The sequence below is a fragment of the Leuciscus leuciscus genome, assembly GCF_965113295.1.
Source record: "Leuciscus leuciscus genome assembly, chromosome: 23".
NCBI classification, from domain to species: domain Eukaryota; kingdom Metazoa; phylum Chordata; class Actinopteri; order Cypriniformes; family Leuciscidae; genus Leuciscus; species Leuciscus leuciscus.
The window spans coordinates 17421433-17440484 of record NC_138747.1 but is presented as its reverse complement, the minus strand read 5'-3'; the positions used below and the strand labels follow the sequence as shown (position 1 = coordinate 17440484).

At 36.8% G+C, this 19052-nt stretch overlaps 1 protein-coding gene across 4 annotated transcripts in view; it reads left to right on the top strand.

Annotated features, from left to right (window-relative positions):
* naaladl2 (N-acetylated alpha-linked acidic dipeptidase like 2) overlaps nt 1-19052 on the top strand; it is a 317992-nt gene that overhangs the window by 145278 nt on the left and 153662 nt on the right. For 3 of the 4 annotated variants that reach the window (XM_082156236.1, XM_082156238.1, XM_082156239.1), the window contains exons 4-5: nt 4374-4493; nt 15556-15694. In XM_082156236.1, coding sequence (XP_082012362.1) covers nt 4374-4493; nt 15556-15694 — 259 coding nt within the window. The remainder of the gene's footprint in view (nt 1-4373; nt 4494-15555; nt 15695-19052) is intronic. The other variant, XM_082156237.1, reaches the window with a different exon arrangement.

The following is a 19052-nucleotide window of genomic DNA, read 5'->3' as shown; positions in this document are numbered from 1 at the left end:
AACAAATCCATTATGCAAGACTGAACCCATTTCACACACGTGTGTGATATATTCTCCAGTTATTTTTAGAGGTTATGCTTTCTGTCTCTGAAGGGAACAGGAAATGTCGAAGGAAGATGCATTGCCATTAGCCGTTTCAAGACAGACACACTGTATCTAACAGGGATAAGCTTCAGTAAAAAGTTCTCAGATTTAGTCACAGTCGGTCTTTCATGTCGTCCTCCACAAGGGGGGTCAAAGTCATCCATCATAACACTGCACATACTCAAGGCTCCGATGTAAATTAAACTGCATTTGCAATGTCTAAAAATCAGCAGGGAAAAACAAATACGACCGGCATGATGGATGAAATGCTCAGGGATCTCGTGCTGAGGCGTTAGGGATTCATCCGGCTATCCTGAGCCACTCATGGGTCACTGGGCATTTTACATTATGTACTTTTACCAACTCCCAGCTCCACAGCTGGGCTAAAATATTCACCTTCTTTTCCACTGAAAACATACAGATGCACAGCAATATCATTTTTTTTTCTATTTTAAGAATGTGTCATGATAGTTTTCATTTAAAGGGTTAGTTCACCCAAAAATTTAAATTCGGTCAGTAATTACTCACCCTTGTGTTGTTCCAACCTCGTAAGACTTTCATCCATCTTCAGAACACAAATTAAGATATTTTTGATGAAATCTGAGAGCTGGCTCACTCCTTCATAGGATTCTGTATATAATTGATATCTGCCATCCCAGAAAAGTTAGTAAAGACATCGTTAAAATAGTCCAAGTGACAACAGTGGTTTTTGTGCGCAAGAAAAACCTTTAATTTTCTTCTGTGTGGGCCTCTGAGTGAGTTCACGTAATGTAACAGCTCAGCGCTTCTAGGTTGTACTTCAGAACGTAGGCTCACTATTGGCCGACACTGGTCATGTGTGTGATGCTGGCCAATAGTGAGCCTACGTAATGACGTACAACCCAGAATCTCCACCTAATTCACAAAACGTGCATACGCACATTACATTTTTCTTAAAATCATTCTGATGTTAGTGAATTTGGAGTATTCTAAATGAGCGACCACGTGCATGAGGTTAGTCATTTGCATAAAACACGCCCAAACCATCTCCATATAAGGGCTTTCCAAGTACTCTTTCCTTTACATTCTCAAAACCAGTTCACACAATAAACACATTTTTATACAGACCCAGATTACAGGCCTATCATTAGCCAGGTGTACATACGTGTGAATCTGCGTTATTCCAACGCAATCTCACAGCAATTCGTACGTATTTTACGAGGTGGCTAATTCACATGAATTTCGTACGACCTACACTCATACGTGTCTAGACTCCAGTGATGGGTTGGTTTAGGGGCGGGGTTAGTGGTGGTCCTTCCTGGTGATGCTTTTTTGAAAAATCGTACGAGTGAGGTCATATGAATTTGTACAAATTAGCCACCTCGTAAAATACGTGCAAATTGGTGTGAGATCGGGTTAGTAATTCAGAGAAACCTCGCAGTTGAAGCTATAATGCAGCTTTTCTTACTATTTCACTGTAGCCTATATGATTAAATATATTTAGGATTAAATTCAATTGTATTATATAATTTATATAAATTAATATAATATAATATATTATTATTATTATTATTATTATATTAATATTAGTCGGGTTAATATGAAATATAACTTTACAACACGATTATGCAGCACAGAAAAAGTGTTTTCTGCATAAGTGTAGTTTCAGTTGTTTTTTTGCGAATTTGGAATACATTTTAGTTTGAACGTTTTTGGTGTATCATTTGTGAAAACGTTGGTACAGCAATTCCACGCACACATTTCTGCATGTGCATGAGACCCATTGAGTCTTCTACACTTATTATTCTGCTATAAATAATACTTATTATTTATTATATTATTGATTTAGCTCTTATTTGTTTGCAGCTTTTTAGCTTAAAAACGCTTTTCACAACCGATTTTACTTCTGTAACTGATTTATTTCTGTTTGTCTGTCTGTCAGTCAGTTTATTTGTTTGTTTGGTTGGTTTGTTGGTTGGTTGCAGGAACCACGAGTTACTGCAATTAACAAGTTTTATGAATGGTTGGTTGGTAATACCAGGAATTTGTATATAAACTGGGACTGTTTCTACCAATGTATATCTTTTATGTTTTCTACCCAAAACGAATTATTTATGCATTAGCACAGATATTGACATCTTCACTGAGTCAACCATTTGGAAACAGATAATTGTCAATCAAATGATGCTGAAAATGATCACTTATACCAACAAAGAATGCCCTTTTTATATAAAGCTCAATCAACAAAGAAATCCCATGGTGCAGTTTCATTTCTTCAGAGAATCTATAAATGTCACTCTGTCCTAATCATTTTGCTCAGTTCCGAGGGCCAAATCATTTTAAAGTCTAAACAAGAAACAAACACCAAAAAAAAAACCTGCAGGTAATTTGATGGTTTGTGGTAAATTCAGTGGAGGCTTTACCTCTGGTCAGTAATAAGTTTGAGGAGGCTCCCGAGGCTAATTAGTTTTGATGAGTTAAATCCTCCATGCTCCCTGGCTATTTCTCTCCACAGCATATTAGTGATGATCAGGTGCAGGCGCTGGGCAATTACTGCCCTTAATTTCTTAAAGAAAGTGAGGTCAGGCAGTGAGAATAAAAGTTCCATTTCTTTTCCTTTAGTTTCAGAATGTTTGTCTCTGGTCTACTCAAAGACAGGAGTTTTCTACAGGCTGTATTATACATTTAGTAAAACTACCAAATAAAATATTTCAGCATAGATTAGCTTAGATTTGATTAATTTCCATAACTTTCTCAGGTCTAATACATTTTTAATGAGCAAGGGACATTGACTTTAGCTTTGGTTGATGCTATTTTATTTTTGTTGAATTATTTCAACAAAAACTTTAAGATCAACAATAATCAGAAACACCCTGCAGCGCTGTCATGAACTTCTCTTCACTAAGCCTTTTTGATAAATAAAGAATTGTGTATAAGTGTATCATATTGTTCAGACTTCGCAGTTTTAGAACATATGAGCCATGCAGTGGATTTGATCCCATAGCTACTCTTTGGAGAGAGGGGGAAAAAATGCCTATTCTATATGTGTTGCATGAAACGCCTTGATGAGTGTTTCCTTTGATACGTGAGCTATACTGTTGGGAGTGGTCATTTGTATTCATTTAACATTGATTGTGTTATATAAAAAATAAAGCGGTGAAATGATGAAACGTTTCTGCAACACCTCGACAAAGCTTGTGTGTTAACATAGCTTGAATTGTAATCTTATTTGTATATTTACATAAAGTTCAATCAAATGGACACAATGAGGGCATTTTAAATTTCAAGAGATTCTCACTGTAATATTTGTCTCTGCTGCCTCTTTAATGTGGAATGCAAAAATTAAATTGAGCATTGAAGGAGTGTTGAGTTTTTATACACAGTGGACATGTCGCTGCTATCCCCTCTAATGGCACCGTGTGATTGGGGTGTTATTTAACATTCTCCTCAAAATAATGTTTAATTACGAGGCGCTCCTCAATCACGTAGATGTGAAAACAATTGTTATTTTCCTCTAGCTGCTTCGAGTGGCGGGGGTGAGATGACTCGTGAAACGAGCCGTCGCTCGTATACAGGAGCGATTTGTTCTCCACTATGCGTGCCTTCGTTAATTTCATTACCTTAATGACAGCCTCTCGGTGCAAATCTCATCCATTCCCAATTTTCTGCTGCTTCTTTGGGGTTAGACGGAACACTTTTATAATGCAAATGCAGACATTAGTGATAAATCCCATGTCTCACTGGTCTTGTGGTTTTGTGATACTGGCGAGATGTTTCATTTTCCTCCAAGCCTAATGAAAAATGAATTGAGCACAGGTAATGCATTTCCACTTTGTGTCTCCGGGCCTTAAATAGCATTTAGTTTGACCCCACCTCATCAACCCTTGTCACTTGAACGTACTCACTTTTCTTAATCTCACGTACCGGGTTCTGGTTTAATAGTGCAAACGAAATGACAAAAAGGATGCCACGGCCTGCAGCTGCCATGAATCTGCCTTCAATTCCTTCAAAGCTGTGACATCTTTGCTGTGTTGGTGTGTGATTTATAGTACAGTGACTAATATATGTACTTGTCCCCCATTATACACCACCTGAGATGTTCACTTTGTTTTTACTCATGCTTTGCTATCTGTAATGAATGTGACAAATAGCTTTATGGGGTGAGTTACGTGAGTCACTACATTACAAATCAGAGGCTTGTTATTCCACACACAGAGACAGCGAGTGGGGTCAGAACGCTGGGGGAGACTCTACCCTCAACCATTTTAAAAATGTAAATGTTTAAAAAATGTTTCTTTTTTTTTTTTCAGGCAGAGGTGGTGGACGTTCAGTATGGGAGCCCTGGGGAGTTGAGACGAGTCCAAAATAGTACAAATGTGACCAATAAAATAGCACTGCTAAAACTTGGACAAGCACCTTTGCTTTATAAGGTATGTTGTTAAATTAATGTGTGTATATATATATATATAAAAATCAAAGTACACTACCATTCGAAAGTACTTTTATTCAGCAAGGATGCATTAAATTGATCAAAAGTTACAGTAAAATCTTTTACATTGTTACAAATTGCTGTTCTTTTGAACATTCTATTCATCTATTCATATTCAAGGAATCCTGAAAAAAATGCATCACGGTTTCCCCAAAAATAATAACTAGCACAAGAGTTCATCATTGATAATAAAAAATGTTTTTCTGAGCACCAAATCAGCATATTAGTATGATTTCTGAAGGATCATGTGACACTGAAGACTGGAGTAATGATGCTGAAAATTCAGCTTTGCATCACAGGAATAAAATACATTTAAAATATATTAATAATACTGTTTTTACTGTAAGTAAAATCCAACTTTTTCTCCACAATAAAAAAATCTTACTGGCCTCAAACTTTTGAATAGTAGTGTGTGTATGTGGAATTGTTTGCTGCTTATTGACCCCATTAAATCAAAACTTCAAATACCTATGTTTATGTATATATGACAAATCACACAACTTTTAAGAACAAAGGAATTAACAATTTTCTGACATTCATTCTTGAAAATTAAGTGGATACATTTAATCCCTTCAAAGAGATTTCATTAATGACTAAATTAGATTGACTTAACCTCATTAGACCAACAAATAACCAGTATTATTAAAAGGCATTTAATCATAACAGAGATTTAAGAAAGTTATTTCTTATAATTAAATCACTGTGCAGCTGTTTGGGAAATCATTATATGTGATTAATGCATACATAATTATGGTACAGCTCAAATCATATCTTTTACAATGTCGCTGTAAACCTTCACCAAGACAATTACTTTAGAGTAATGGGGATCACTGATATTTATTAGTGGGTAAAGCACAGGTAATGTCCTATAATTTGCTTATTCAAAGAAAGAAACCTGTTGGTTTTGTTGTCTTTGTATTTTATGTTCTCCCCTCAGTAGTTTTCAGGAGTTTAGCAGGAGTTCAGCAGGAGTTCTCAAAGTCTGTATTGTAAATGTGACATCACTTGTTCTCAAACCTCCTTCATTTGTTGATGATGCAAGTAGCGTGTTTCTTCTCCACCTTCTTGTCCTTATATAGACTTGAGTGTGCACTTTTTGAACGCAAGATTGTGAGAATACGTGTTTGAATTGCGGCCTGTTTTTCACACAAAGTAGTCACATGACTTCAAAAGCCTTGGAATAGAGTTGATTGGAACTGTTATGGTAGTTTATGTGTCTTTTGGTGCTTCAGCAATTACAATCGACATCCTCTCATCTTTATGTTTCATGGTTGATAAAGTCATATGAGTTCGTACTGACATGAAGTTGAGTAAATGACAAGATTTTCCATTTGTGCAAACAAACACTTATTTTCATATTCCTCCTGCAAAGCAGTGTAATAAAATCCACTGAAGGCAAGTGTAGATGAACCCAATTGCAACTTTATTAAATCCAAACGTGAGCAGATACAAAAATAAACAAAGACTTGGCATGGTACAAAACATTAACTTAAATATGAACAAGAAACTCACCAACAGCAGTTACACAGACAAAGCTAGACAAGATACAGTGGAAACATTAGGGCTATTTATACAACAAGACTAACAAGAAACACCTGTGAACAATCAAGGCAATCAACCAATCAGAACATTACACATAAGACAAGGCAGAGAATGTCTAATATGGCGAGAAGTTTCACTCTCAGTACACTTCCGGCTTCTGAACTGGTTGCAGTTCCACTCTGATTCCATATGAGGGCGCTCACAGGACGAGTGCAGAATGAATGGAGGTCTATGGAGATATTGCTCTCAAAATCCACTTTTCTCAGGATATAATTTTTTGTCGAGTAATTTGAATGTTGTTTTCGAAAGGGGATGCAAAGAAATTACACATTGCTGGGTGTTAGATTTTTTTTAGTCACTTATTTGCTTTAAAAAGTCTTTTAAAGTGTCAATGACGTCATACACATCGTACGACCAGAGATACTGCTTTACGGCAATCCTTCAGTCACTTTGGTGCTTCGCGCTCTGCACTTTCTTTTCTCTCGAGGCATCGACAACACAGCTGTCACAGGTAAATACAAGTGCTAGAAGAGTTTTTGTTTTGTTTGTTTCTGGTCCCGCTTCGGATGCCACGATGCCATCAAGCTGTATCTCTGGTCGTAATCAGCCCTTCACTGACCAATCAGCGTTCATTAGCAGAATGCTAGCGTGTTATGGGCAACAACAACTCAACCTGTAAGAAATCGAAAGGACATAAGTACTCGTTCATTCAACTTTCGACCTATAACCCATGTTGAACTTGCAAAACCTACAATCAAATCTGAGATTTCTCAACGGCAATCGGGTGAAAGTGACAAATTTAGCCGTCTAGCCCCATAGACTCCCATTCATTTTGCACTCATGGCGAGCGCCCCCAGTGGAACTCTGGTGGAACTACAACCAAAATTCGGTACAATAGGACTTAATAGGGAGTGGGCAGGCTCTCCGTAGACGGGCTCTGGACAAGGGAAGCACAAGAGGGCCAGTGAGTCACATGACCAAAAAAAAAAAAAACAGGAAACATGACTTTGAGAATTTCAAAATAAAAGCTGTGAACACAAACAAAACCCAAACCAATGTGACAAGCAGTATCACATTTTATGTATTAATTTGTTTAGGATATTATTTTCAGTGAAGAGTGTAACTAATCAATATTCTCCTGATTTGATTATTCAACAAAATAATCAACAAAAAGAAAGTTTATCAATATATTTTTTTATGTTATGGAATTCAGCTAAATGAATACATGTAAAGGATATAAGATTTGAACTCAATGTACTCAACGTCACTCACAAATGTGCTTTCCATCTTCAAGGACGCATGAATAAAAGCATTTAGAATCTGAAAACAGACAAGAATCTTTAGACGTTACATCTATAATTTCCAGGGCTGTACTGTCCCAGTCGATTAGTCGATTAATTAGTCGATACGTTCTGGTTCGACCAAAATTCTGATTGGTCGATTTTTTGCCGCGTTCATTTCATCAGTTTTGCCGCGCTGAGGCGCGCTCATTTCATCAGGTGGAAAGCACTAACTGCTAATGGGGGTGTTTTCAGAGTACCCTTGTTTCACTGTAACAGTCTGTCTTCAGAACACCCCCCTTGTTTTCACCTTTTTTGGATTAGCCCAACCCAAGAGAGAGCGATAACTATAGAAGTTTTGATGCTGAATATTATTTATTTAATTGTGAGAGCGTTTAATAGTCAGTCCTCTTCTAACATGTCAACAACAAAGAAATCGACAGTGTGGCAGCATTTTGTTAAAATTGATAACAGGAAAAAGATTGAATGCAAAGTTTGCAAGCAACAGTTTTCCACAGCTCGACGACAAACATGACATATCATCTAAAGTGGTAAGCTCACTTGTCTGCGTTAGCTTGCCCTGTCTGTTTTGAGTAGGCTATATGAACATATCAGAATTTGCATATTTCAATGTTTTAGTGTGATAACCTAACTTTTTTATTTTTTATTTGGAGCCTAATGCGCAATTGCGCTGTGCTGTTGGTTGTGTTAGTTTTGAGCCTAGGATGCTTTATTTTTCAGTTATGCACTTTATTTCGTTTCTGCTCTTGATCTGGTTTGTTTAATAAATATTCTTTTTTTATTAAAGTGGACGTGCCTTTTGTGTTTATTAAGAGTAAAAGCTTTAAGTTAATAGTCTATTCGTGTCTCAGCTGCGAAGCTGAGCTCATGTTCAGCCTCGCTCGGTGCGAGGACATGCACGGTGAAATGATAGTGTCTGACAGTTATAACTTATTATTATAACATCAAAAATAATTGTCTAAATTATGTTGCATATTCCTCAACAGTTCTTGTGATGATATCACTAGTTGACAACATAGTACTATTTTCGGAAATCATAAGCTATGATATTGCGCAGGTGCACGTGATGCAACGCTGTCAGAGCCGACAGACTCGAGTGTCAGACTCATTTCAGTGCAAAATAATTAGGTCAAAAACGATTTAATATACTGCAAATAGCCTACTAGTTTTTTATGTTTATTTATAATTAATTTAGGCGGACAACAAGGCTACCAAGTACTGCGACAGTGCGCATCTAATTAATTTAACGTTTTTAGTCGATTTTAGTCGATTTTTAGTCGAAAATTTCAGGACTTCAGTCGACCAAGATTTTCTTTGGTTGAGTACAGCCCTAATAATTTCCTGTTTTTATGATTTTACGTCTTTACATGAGTGTAGCAATGCAATACAGTAAGTGTCCATGACTTCTTTTGATTTAAATAATATCCCATCTCAAATAATTAAACCACATAATTCATGAAAAGATGTTCTGATACATTTATTTTGCAAAACATGCAAGAGTGTAACATGGAGAACTAATGGGTTTATATTTGTTTTAGTTTTCATTAATATTCACTGAATGTTGACAGAAAGTGCCTTACGTTCATCAGCATACTGTAGATTCAATTGTTATGACTGTGTGATGAAGGTAACAGTGACTTTTGGGACCAATAGACTCTTGATTTGAATTCTAGCCCTGTATCAGGCACTCTTAGCTGTCATTTGTTTGGGAAGAGTTATTGATTTTCTTTAAAGCGAGTGCTTACTCTCAGTCTGCGAGGATCAAGCTTTTTGACTGCTCCTCTTCAGATAATTAGCCTAGAGAATGATGGCACTTTTGATCCGAGACCTTAATCTACAATCTCTGTCGCAATGCACACTCCTGTGCTGACACAGCTCGCTCTCACACAATCCAAATGTAGATAATAATGCAAATTTGACTCGCAGCATTCGGCTCAGTTTTGGCAGACACATTTTTATTAGATTTTGAAAGGTTTATAGGGTACTTTTTTGTCTTCCTTCACAGTAAAACAAGAATTATGGCTCATGATGTTTATGCTTTGCAGCATGCGACATTCATAACAAACAGCATACCAATATCTCAAGTAGCTTCAAAAACCCTTTCAATTCTCAATCCTGATCTTAGAATTGTACTTAGAATCCTTAGAATATAGTCTCAAACAGCTATATCACATATAGCTGCAAAACAGGCTGTTTAATGCGAGAAGTTCTGTAGTGTATGTGTGCAGTGTAGGTTTTGAATGTGTCCATTGAGTAGTGAGATGCTGTCATTAACATAATATGATCAACAAGTGTACACTTAGCAGAGAACAGCCTTTTCCAACGTTGCTGTCTTGGTTCTGTTGGTTTCCTTCTATTTGCTTCTCTGTTTTCCCTACTCTTCAGCAGATTTCCCCAGGGTGCGCGGATGTTCCTGTCCTTCCCTGAAGGTGCTGAAATGGAAATATTTTAGGAGTATACACATTTCATGTATTTTCACGTAAATGTCTCCCCTGAGTAAATCAACAGATATGAACAGATTTTTTTTTCTGATATAACGCTAATGTCACCCTCAAAACTAGATTTTGAAACAAGGCTATAGAAAGTAGGCCTACATGTAGATATATAGGACAAACTCTTTACTGGAACAAGAAAAGTTTATTTATTTTTCATTAAACCTCAAACAGGGCAACAGCATTAAACTTGAAACAATTTGCACTAAATGGCACTAAAAACAGTAAAAATTCCACTTTGAAATAAATTAGATTGAATCAGTAAGTGGAATATATACTGTATAGTCCACTTACTGATTTGATATGTGACCCCTGCTGGCAAAATGAGTCACATCAAGCAATTTTTCAAAGATGAGTTATTGTTATTTTCATCCTTCATTTCATGCTCTATAAAAAATAATAATAATAATAATAAAAAACTTCAAAATGATGTATGATTTGTTGGAATAAGACAAAACAAAATGACTGATCTACATCTGTTTGAAGTCGATAGAGTCAGCAAAGTCAATTTTGAGAAAAATTGGGATAAAGTTTTCTGAAGGTTCCAAAACAAAATCTCCTAGCAACCATACCTTAAAGGCCCACTGAAGTGCCTTGAAACGTGCAGCTTTGTATGATTCGTTGACGTCATTTCCACTGAAACAGGAACCTAAGGCAGGACATATTGAATGGCTCCTCCCCCCCCTTTTCATATAGCCAATAGCGTTTAGTTTACCTCACAGACTGCAAGTCATACTTGACAGCAACATGGATGTAAATCCGAGTGCTGGTGATACGTTGGATTCAATAGTAGAGGTGTGAATAAATTCTAGTAATTTAATTCCTAACCAATACAGTTGGGAATAAAAAAACACACAATAAAACTCGAGCAATCGAACACACATCTCCAACCAGTAGCATAATTTTATGTACAATAATAACAATGTTCGGAAAAAATTACATTACGATGTCCAGAAATCAATTTCAGTAGTACATTGGGTTTAATTTGCCATTAATGAGATCGACTGTATGTTAGTGCCGAGAATTTTCATGTGAATAAATCCATAGATCCCGCGACTGTAACTTGTGTGCTTTCATGGGCTAGTGGTAATACTTGTCAAAAGTTCATTTAAGACAGGGGTCTCCAACACGTCGCTCGCGAGCTACCAGTAGCTCGTGGCCTGATTGGAGGTAGCTCGCCAAGGGCTGTTCACATATCGTGTCTTTTGCGCGCTCGAGTTCGTTTTTTTTTTTTTTTTCAGGCGCAGCGAGATGGAAAAAATCTCAACTTTTCAGAATGCCGCAAACGCACCGCAGGTCATGTGACAAGAACCAACCAATCAGCTTCACCCTCTCCGTAACAACATGAAGGATGGGGGTGCACCCAAACACTACGGGTGTTTTTCCTTCAAAAACAAATAATTCTTGTAGTAGAGCTACAGCAAGCGTTTTTCGGTGGTGGAAATCCATTAGCTACTAAAACTTCTTTATCTTTGTGGAGAGCGCAGTGCATGGTTGCACAGCAACGACAGACACCACGGGAAAATCGGACCGAATTTTACTATTAATAATAAAAGATAAGCTAAAGTGCATTGTAAATGTCAGTAATTTATCTTTCTTGACTCATTCTTTTTATAAAAATGATTTAAAGGCTGAAATATGCGAGGTTTATCTTTTTATAAAACCTTTTTTGTCAAAACTTTATTTGAACTTGTACATGTTAGTACTAGATGCAAGGCCATCGTTTTTAATGTCATTATTTTAATGTTTATGTAAACAAAAAGTGCATATTGATGCTAATTTTATTTGTTATTTGCTGGTTTTCGACATAAAACTTGGTGAATTGATTTTATTGTGTAGTATTAGTACTTTTTAAACAGGATTCTGTGATAACCGTGATAATTTTGGTCACTATAATCATGAAATGAAATTTTCATGCCATTTCATCTCTAGTTATGATGCACTATAAAAATCAACAATAATTATGTGTTTTTAGAGTATAATATGCAAAGTACAATTTTCAATAAATTTTTTTTTTAAATCTCTGACATTTAAGGGTGACATATATAGGCCTACAATAACTCTTTTAGGACTAAAACAGTTTGGATAGTTGTTAATATGAGAGTTATGAGACATTATTTAAGAGATTTAAGTATTGTATTACATGAGTAGCTCTCGGCCACTTTCATTTTTAAAAAGTAGCTCTCAAATGAAAAAAGGTTGGAGACCCCTGATTTAAGACATAACAGATCGAGCGAAAGGTACTCCTCTCAGAAAATGTACAGATAAAGTTACTTTTTGATGTTTAATTGCTGTTTGGAGCATTGGGATGGTTAGGCGAGGGCTTAATGAGCTCATTTTTGTGAAAACCTCAGATTCTACCAAAATTGAAATTTTTCACTTGTTTTGCATGTAGCTCATAATTAGCCTGTGGGCATTCCGACTTATTTTGCCAGCACGACACACACACACACACACACACACACACACACACACACACACACACACACACACACACACACACACACACACACACACACACACACACACACACACACACACACACACACACACATAGTGTAAAATAGAAATTGAAAATAATTGTGTAAAATGTATATTTGCACAATGTATTATAAAATTCTTTGTTTGTTAGATTACCTTAAATAAAATGTGTATCTATATGTATACTATTGGTATTTTTATTAATATTCCTAAAAATTCATATTTTAAGTTTAAAAAAATATGAAATTCATGAATTTCATATATTTTTTACTTCAAATATGAATTAAATATAACATGTAAATTAATGAATTAATTAAGATTGTGGTAAAGACTTACATTCACGCAAAACAAAATTAATACCCGTGGCTCCTGACGATACATTGAGGTCTTATGAAGCGAAACGATCGGTCTGTGCAAGAAACATTATTTACATCATTATTACCTGAAATTCACAGCCGCTGCAAACGATCCTGAGCGCATTCACGACAGTCTGAAGCACGAGCTTCCTGTCACATAATGACATGTGCGGAAGCAAACTCACTCGTGAGCTGATGCGGTGTTTGTTTACAACTGAGAGGGAGGACGCATGTGTTGTGTTGTTCATCCAAATCATACTTAATTGTGCTTATCAATGATGCATCAACCTATATGCGTGATCTCAATCGGGAAGATTGACTTTTCAAAGATTCTCAATGTTTGAGCTCCCGCACACACGTCATTATGCGACATGAAGCTCACGCACGCTTTCAGACTGTCGTGAACGCGCTCAGGACCGTTTGGCGAGGCTGTTGATTACAGATAATAATTTTCAATTTCTTCAACAGTATAATTGTTTCGGTTAGTAAGACCTCATAAATATGTACATATTGCCTGTAAATATTTATTTTTGACCCTCAAAGTGACGGTAGACATTGACTTGAATTAAATACGAATCACCAAGGATTGGTGAAATCATGGTTTCAGCAAAAAAAATCTTCTTATTGTTCAACCAAAGAAAAAGTCTCCTACATCTGGGATGGCCTGAGGGTGAGTAAATTAACAGCAAATGTTTTTTGAGGCCTTTAAATGTAGTTTGACATTTATAAACATACTCGTTTGCTGTATATAATTTTAGTATCTTTAATAATTTGTTTGGGTTGAAGTAATTAGTGAGCAGTTGTAATTACAGGTTTGGGAAAAGCAGTAATGGAACAAATTAACATGAACGGATTTAATTTCAGTGAATTTAATAATGGCAACCCTACAAAAAAAAAAGTAATTAAAAAAAATTGTGGCAGGAAGATTATTGGCTAATTTCCTCTTGATCCTCTTTGAGACGCTGTGTGTATTAGAGACTGTAAGTAAATGTCAAGTGCTGTGTGTTTAGTTGTGGTCCTCTGTATTCCCATGAAGGACAAGTTGTTGGCTCTTGTTGGCATTTAGCAAGAAGCATGATCCATGGCAGCATCATAAGCTGACACTCCCAAGCAACCGAAATACATACAAGGTGTTGATTGCTATCTTTGAACAACACCCGCATTGAAAAGAAAAAGATTTCCAAGCCTGTTACAAGCCTAATTATCTTTATCGTGCATGGGGACTGGGGACTGGGTTCTGGCTGGCTTTTCATATGGATGTCAGGTGCTAGGGAGTTTCATTTGCACAACACCCAGTGGTGCATCTGCCTTCGCACCAAATGTGCCCGTCTGTTTGACACAATCTAACCGCTGACACGGCTGGCACGATCAGCATAAATGATGTGCCGCTGCGCATATGGTATACGCCGTCATTAGTTAGATTGTCGACTAGATGTTCAAGGCAAACAGGGACCTTTGAACAGTGACTCAGATGATATAAATGTCTGCCATGCAAGACAGAAACATCCTCATTCTTTACCCCTGAAGAAAGGAGTATGCAGTTCAAATTTAGTCAAGTTGGGAATTATTTGCTCTACATTGAGGTCATTGATTTTTATGTGGGTGTTTCTTCAACTATGGGCACTTTTGGCCCTGTGGACTCTTAGAAAATAAACTATCTTAAACACACTTTTCACTCTCCCTTGTTTATTTCACTTGTCTACTAACAGTGGATATGCAGGCATAACAGGAAACCTCTGTAATCTTTCTGAAACATGAACATATCCACATCTTAAATTGTTTCATCTATAATGGCATTCTGTAGAAGTGACAGTTTTAAAACCTTCTTCATCTATTAAAAAAGTAGTATTTTAGCATTTTCGAATTACTTACAGAATATAGAATAATATTTCCATCCTTTTTGCATAAAATAAAATATTATTTTCAGATAATATATCAGATAAGTAATACTTAGTTTGCTTTCCCACATCACATGCCTCATATTTCATCATGGCCATCACTGACACTGTTGTCGTCTCGGTGTGTGTGTGTGTGTGTGTGTGTGTGTGTGTGTGTGTGTGTGTGTGTGTGTGTGTGTGTGTGTATATATACTGTATATATATATTGGAACAGAGGAAATCTGTACAAATCTGTAAATCTATATGTAAATATATATTGTTATATTGTGGTTTTCATAAAGATACATTTGAATTCCTCCATTCCTGACTAGTTGAGGTGATGTGATAGATACTGTGGTTTGGCTAATTTAGCAGAGCTGTTGGAAGCTGTAGTGAGAAGAGCTGCCCAGCGCTCCCAGCTGTTACGCCAAACACACTCAGATACTCACACAGACTGAGATGGCACAGATAGATCATTAATTACTCTTGCTATTATGATATTGTCCACCCACACCAGGGGCCAGAGAGAACTAGTAAACTCAAGAGACCTTGACTCACTGACTCCCACTAACTATCTGGATTGCACACTATTTCTGAGTCGAAGCACAGTACCAAATGTTATATTCATATCCTGTGGGGTCCAAATGTCTACAACCAGTAGTGAAAATGCTTCTATAAAATAGAATATTAATTTTTTTTCCCGCTGAAAATTCAGCTTTGCCATCACAGGAAAAAAATACATTTAAGAATATATTAAAATTGAAAATTCTATATAAAATAGAAACACTATGGAACATGGAATCGTAATAATTGGAGGGGGGGAAAAAACTCTATTTACTGTGTTTTTGTTTAAATAAATGCCTTGGTTGAACATAAAATACTTTAAACGCCCCCAAACTTTTGAACAGTAAGTTAAAAACTGGCTTGTATTTAGAGTTTCCCATCTCTCCACAGCTCTCTTTACTGGCAGAGGTGGGGTTTGGTGGCTCTCTGCTCTATGTGGATCCCTGTGATGCCTCGTTTGGGAATAAGACCTTTGGGGTGACCCTGAACCCAGGTGGGAACCCGTTTTCTCAAGAAAACTCCAGAGTTGGTAAGTGTCTACAACAGTGTCTCTTGTGAAACTGTAACCTTTTTAAGATCGTATTAACACTTTATACTCTAAAAACTACCTTTATTTTTATCATCCAGAAAGTAATCAGGGAGTGTAATGCATGCATGATTAAGCTGCAATGAATGTGGAGAGAAAAATATGTTTGTATTGTATCACTTTGCTTGACAGTGCAGTAATTAACTAATTTCCAGGGTGGTTATGGAGAAACTCATGAATCAATAAAATAGTTTCCCGTTTCCTTTTTACGGTAGAATCTTTCTTCAATATTAATAACAATAAAAGAAATCACATCTTTTTTTCTCAACAAGAAAGAAATCACATCAGGAAACAGTGAGTGAGTGATAGATAATTGCTGTTTTTGGACGTCTTTGGTGCCGTACACTTAGAATACCTCGACGCTAATTAAAAATGATTTTATTTCAGACTCCTTTTTTTTTTTTTTTTTTTATGAAAAAATGGACACAACTAGTTTATGAAATTTAGAATAACTTAGTCTATTCATCTAAAAACAAAAAATGACCTACTGATAACAATGTACCTTTGTGCAAGCAACACAGTGTGCTGTCCATGGTGCTGAAAGTCAACTATGTTCATGCAGCTGTGGTGCTGGAATCAAACGTCCTACAGTTAAAAGAAGTTTAATGTTTTTTTCTGTATTTAAGCATTCACTGATGACAAGCATCAATCAAGTTTTAAACTTATAGTGTGGGCGGTCCATGATGCTGAAAGTAAAATGTGAATGTGCGGCTGTCCGTGGTGCTGAAAATGAAACTACTGTATTTAAGAGTGCTACTCATGACAGACGACCTCAGTGCAGCCCTGGCTGACCCTGGCTCTCTGCAGCGCAGGATCACTGGGACGTGTCATTACTGGAGTGATAGCGTGGGCTTACAGCAGGCCACGGAGTCAGGGCACAATGGGGCCTGCAAACAGATGTCTTAGCAGATGTTTCGCGCCTGTTCTCTCTTCAGAAAAGCCCTTTGTCAGAGCACTCTGCAGGAAACGAGAACCTGGTGAAGTTGCTGAACACTGTGATGTAAATTATTCAGCTGGACTATTGTCCTTGCAATTGTTTTGTTTGGCAATGAGAGAATATATGCAATGTGCTCTGGTGAACCAATACACAGAACAGCAGGGGTCAGACTCATGTTATATTTATGCTGTCTTTATGATCCATAACGTAAGTTTACTTGTTGCTTAGTACTTTTGGACTTTTGTGTGTCTGTTTGTGTGCATATTATATATGCTGCAGACCATGATCAGTGGCTGTCGATGCGAATCCATGACTTTGTTGCATTCAATCAAAAACAAAGTTTCGTCATAGAGAGGTTCGATGGATGTTGATAAATAATTTCTGAAATATTGCTTTCTTGGTTTTTCCAATATGAATTAATTATGAATAATGGTTATTCAAACCCCCTACTGGTAAACATATATCTAGCACATACCTAGCTCGTGAAAGTGTGGTAAAAATTCGGTTTGTAAGAGCTCATCTTTGGTTTGTTTAGGCCTAATTATCCGCTGTACAGTGATAGCTGTGTTGTTTGCATTTTAATTTGAAATCTCTTTGTTGTACTGGCACACTACCTACTGAGACAGAAGTAGTTAAATTAAAGTAAAGGCCTTTGATAACATATTCTTACTTAGTCCCCTGCTAGATAACATTATTGTAACTCCATTGAGATGAATATTTACTGTGGAAAGAATCAGCTACTTCTGCAAAAATTAGCAAAGCCTTAAGCCAGACACTTTAAGCGATAGCAACTTAATTGATAGTTTTGCCTGTTTATTTGTCACTATTCTTTTTTATTTTCTCTCTCCCTCCTAATACTCTGTAATTTGTTGAAGTAATATTCTGAGTTCAGTACAACTTAAGCTCAATGCACAGCATTTTTAATGTTGATTACCACAAAAATGTATTTTGACTTGACCCTCCTTTAAGAAAAGGCTCAAATCTGGATTACAGTGAGATGCATACAATAAAAGTGAATGGGGCCAATCCTTAAATGTGAAATTACTCACTCTTTGAAATGTATAGCCACAAGACGTTGAACAATATTTATGTTAACATATTAACATTATTGTGCAAAAATCGCTTGATAACCTTTTCTGTGCAGTTCCCTTTCAAGTGGAACTCAACGCTGCGTCATGGTCTTGACACTATGGGAACACTTCACATGAGCCGGTGTCTAAAGCATGTTTCTATACACACTAGGGCTGTGTTCGATACATCATTACGACGATGTATCATCACACACTACTTGTCAAAACGAGAATTGAGACAGCTGCTTCTGTATTGATCCCTGCAGCACGTGTGCAGCAGTGGACACCGCTCGATTTGAATACAAGAACATCATTTAAAACGGAGTGAAAATGTGCTGAAATTAATGAATAGAATTTAATTTATAGGCTAGAACAAGTTTTAATCTGACCCGCAGAGGAACATAACTGGGGTTGCCTGATATCAAGACATGTAATCCCTCAATCAGAGCTTCACACTTTTGCAATACGGAAATATCTGCTAAGTGTTTTACTTACTTTTCTCAACCTGGCAACCATGTGCACGCGCTCTGTCTCTACTATGGATAAGTGCTGGCTTTCTGAAAACCAGTAAGCTTGCATTTTAGTGACCTCTTGTTCGATATTCTATTCACAGAAAAGTGAAATACATCAAGTTTGTGTTTATTTACGAGCCTGAGAGAGATTACCTATATTGTTATACAGTGCTACAGATGCCCTTTTTAATACAAAGTGCGACTGCCTGCTCTGCCTATAGTTATCAATGACCCTTTAGTATGCAGTGTTTAATAAACAGCTGTTATACTCAATTCTGCTGAGGTGAAATTTATTGCAGACCCATATCGTGATATGGTATGGTGGCCTCTCTATCAGGATACGTATCGTGACTTAGTTGCGATACACAGCCCTAATACACACCAATCTATGATTGGCCAAACATATACATGGGTTTCATCAGGTCCCTTTCCACAGGTGTATTAATCAAGCACAATGCAGTCTGCATTCATAATCTAGGTGCTTGATTTTATACACCTGTGGAAAGGGACCTAATGAAACCCATGAATAGATGTCGTGACGTAGCGTAGTGCATCGCATCACAGAGACCGTAAATAGACGAATTGCATGTCGTCAGCTTCGTATGTTTGTTGAGTGCGTGTCTGTGAAAAACCACAAAATTGTAAACTTATGTGTCAATGACATTAGTGACAGGAGTTAATCTGTATAATCAGAATATAGAGAGCGTGTGATGATGTGACACTGCTTTATTATGTGGATGATTCACAGCGTCTCTGTGTTGTTTATTTGGGAGCAGAGCAGG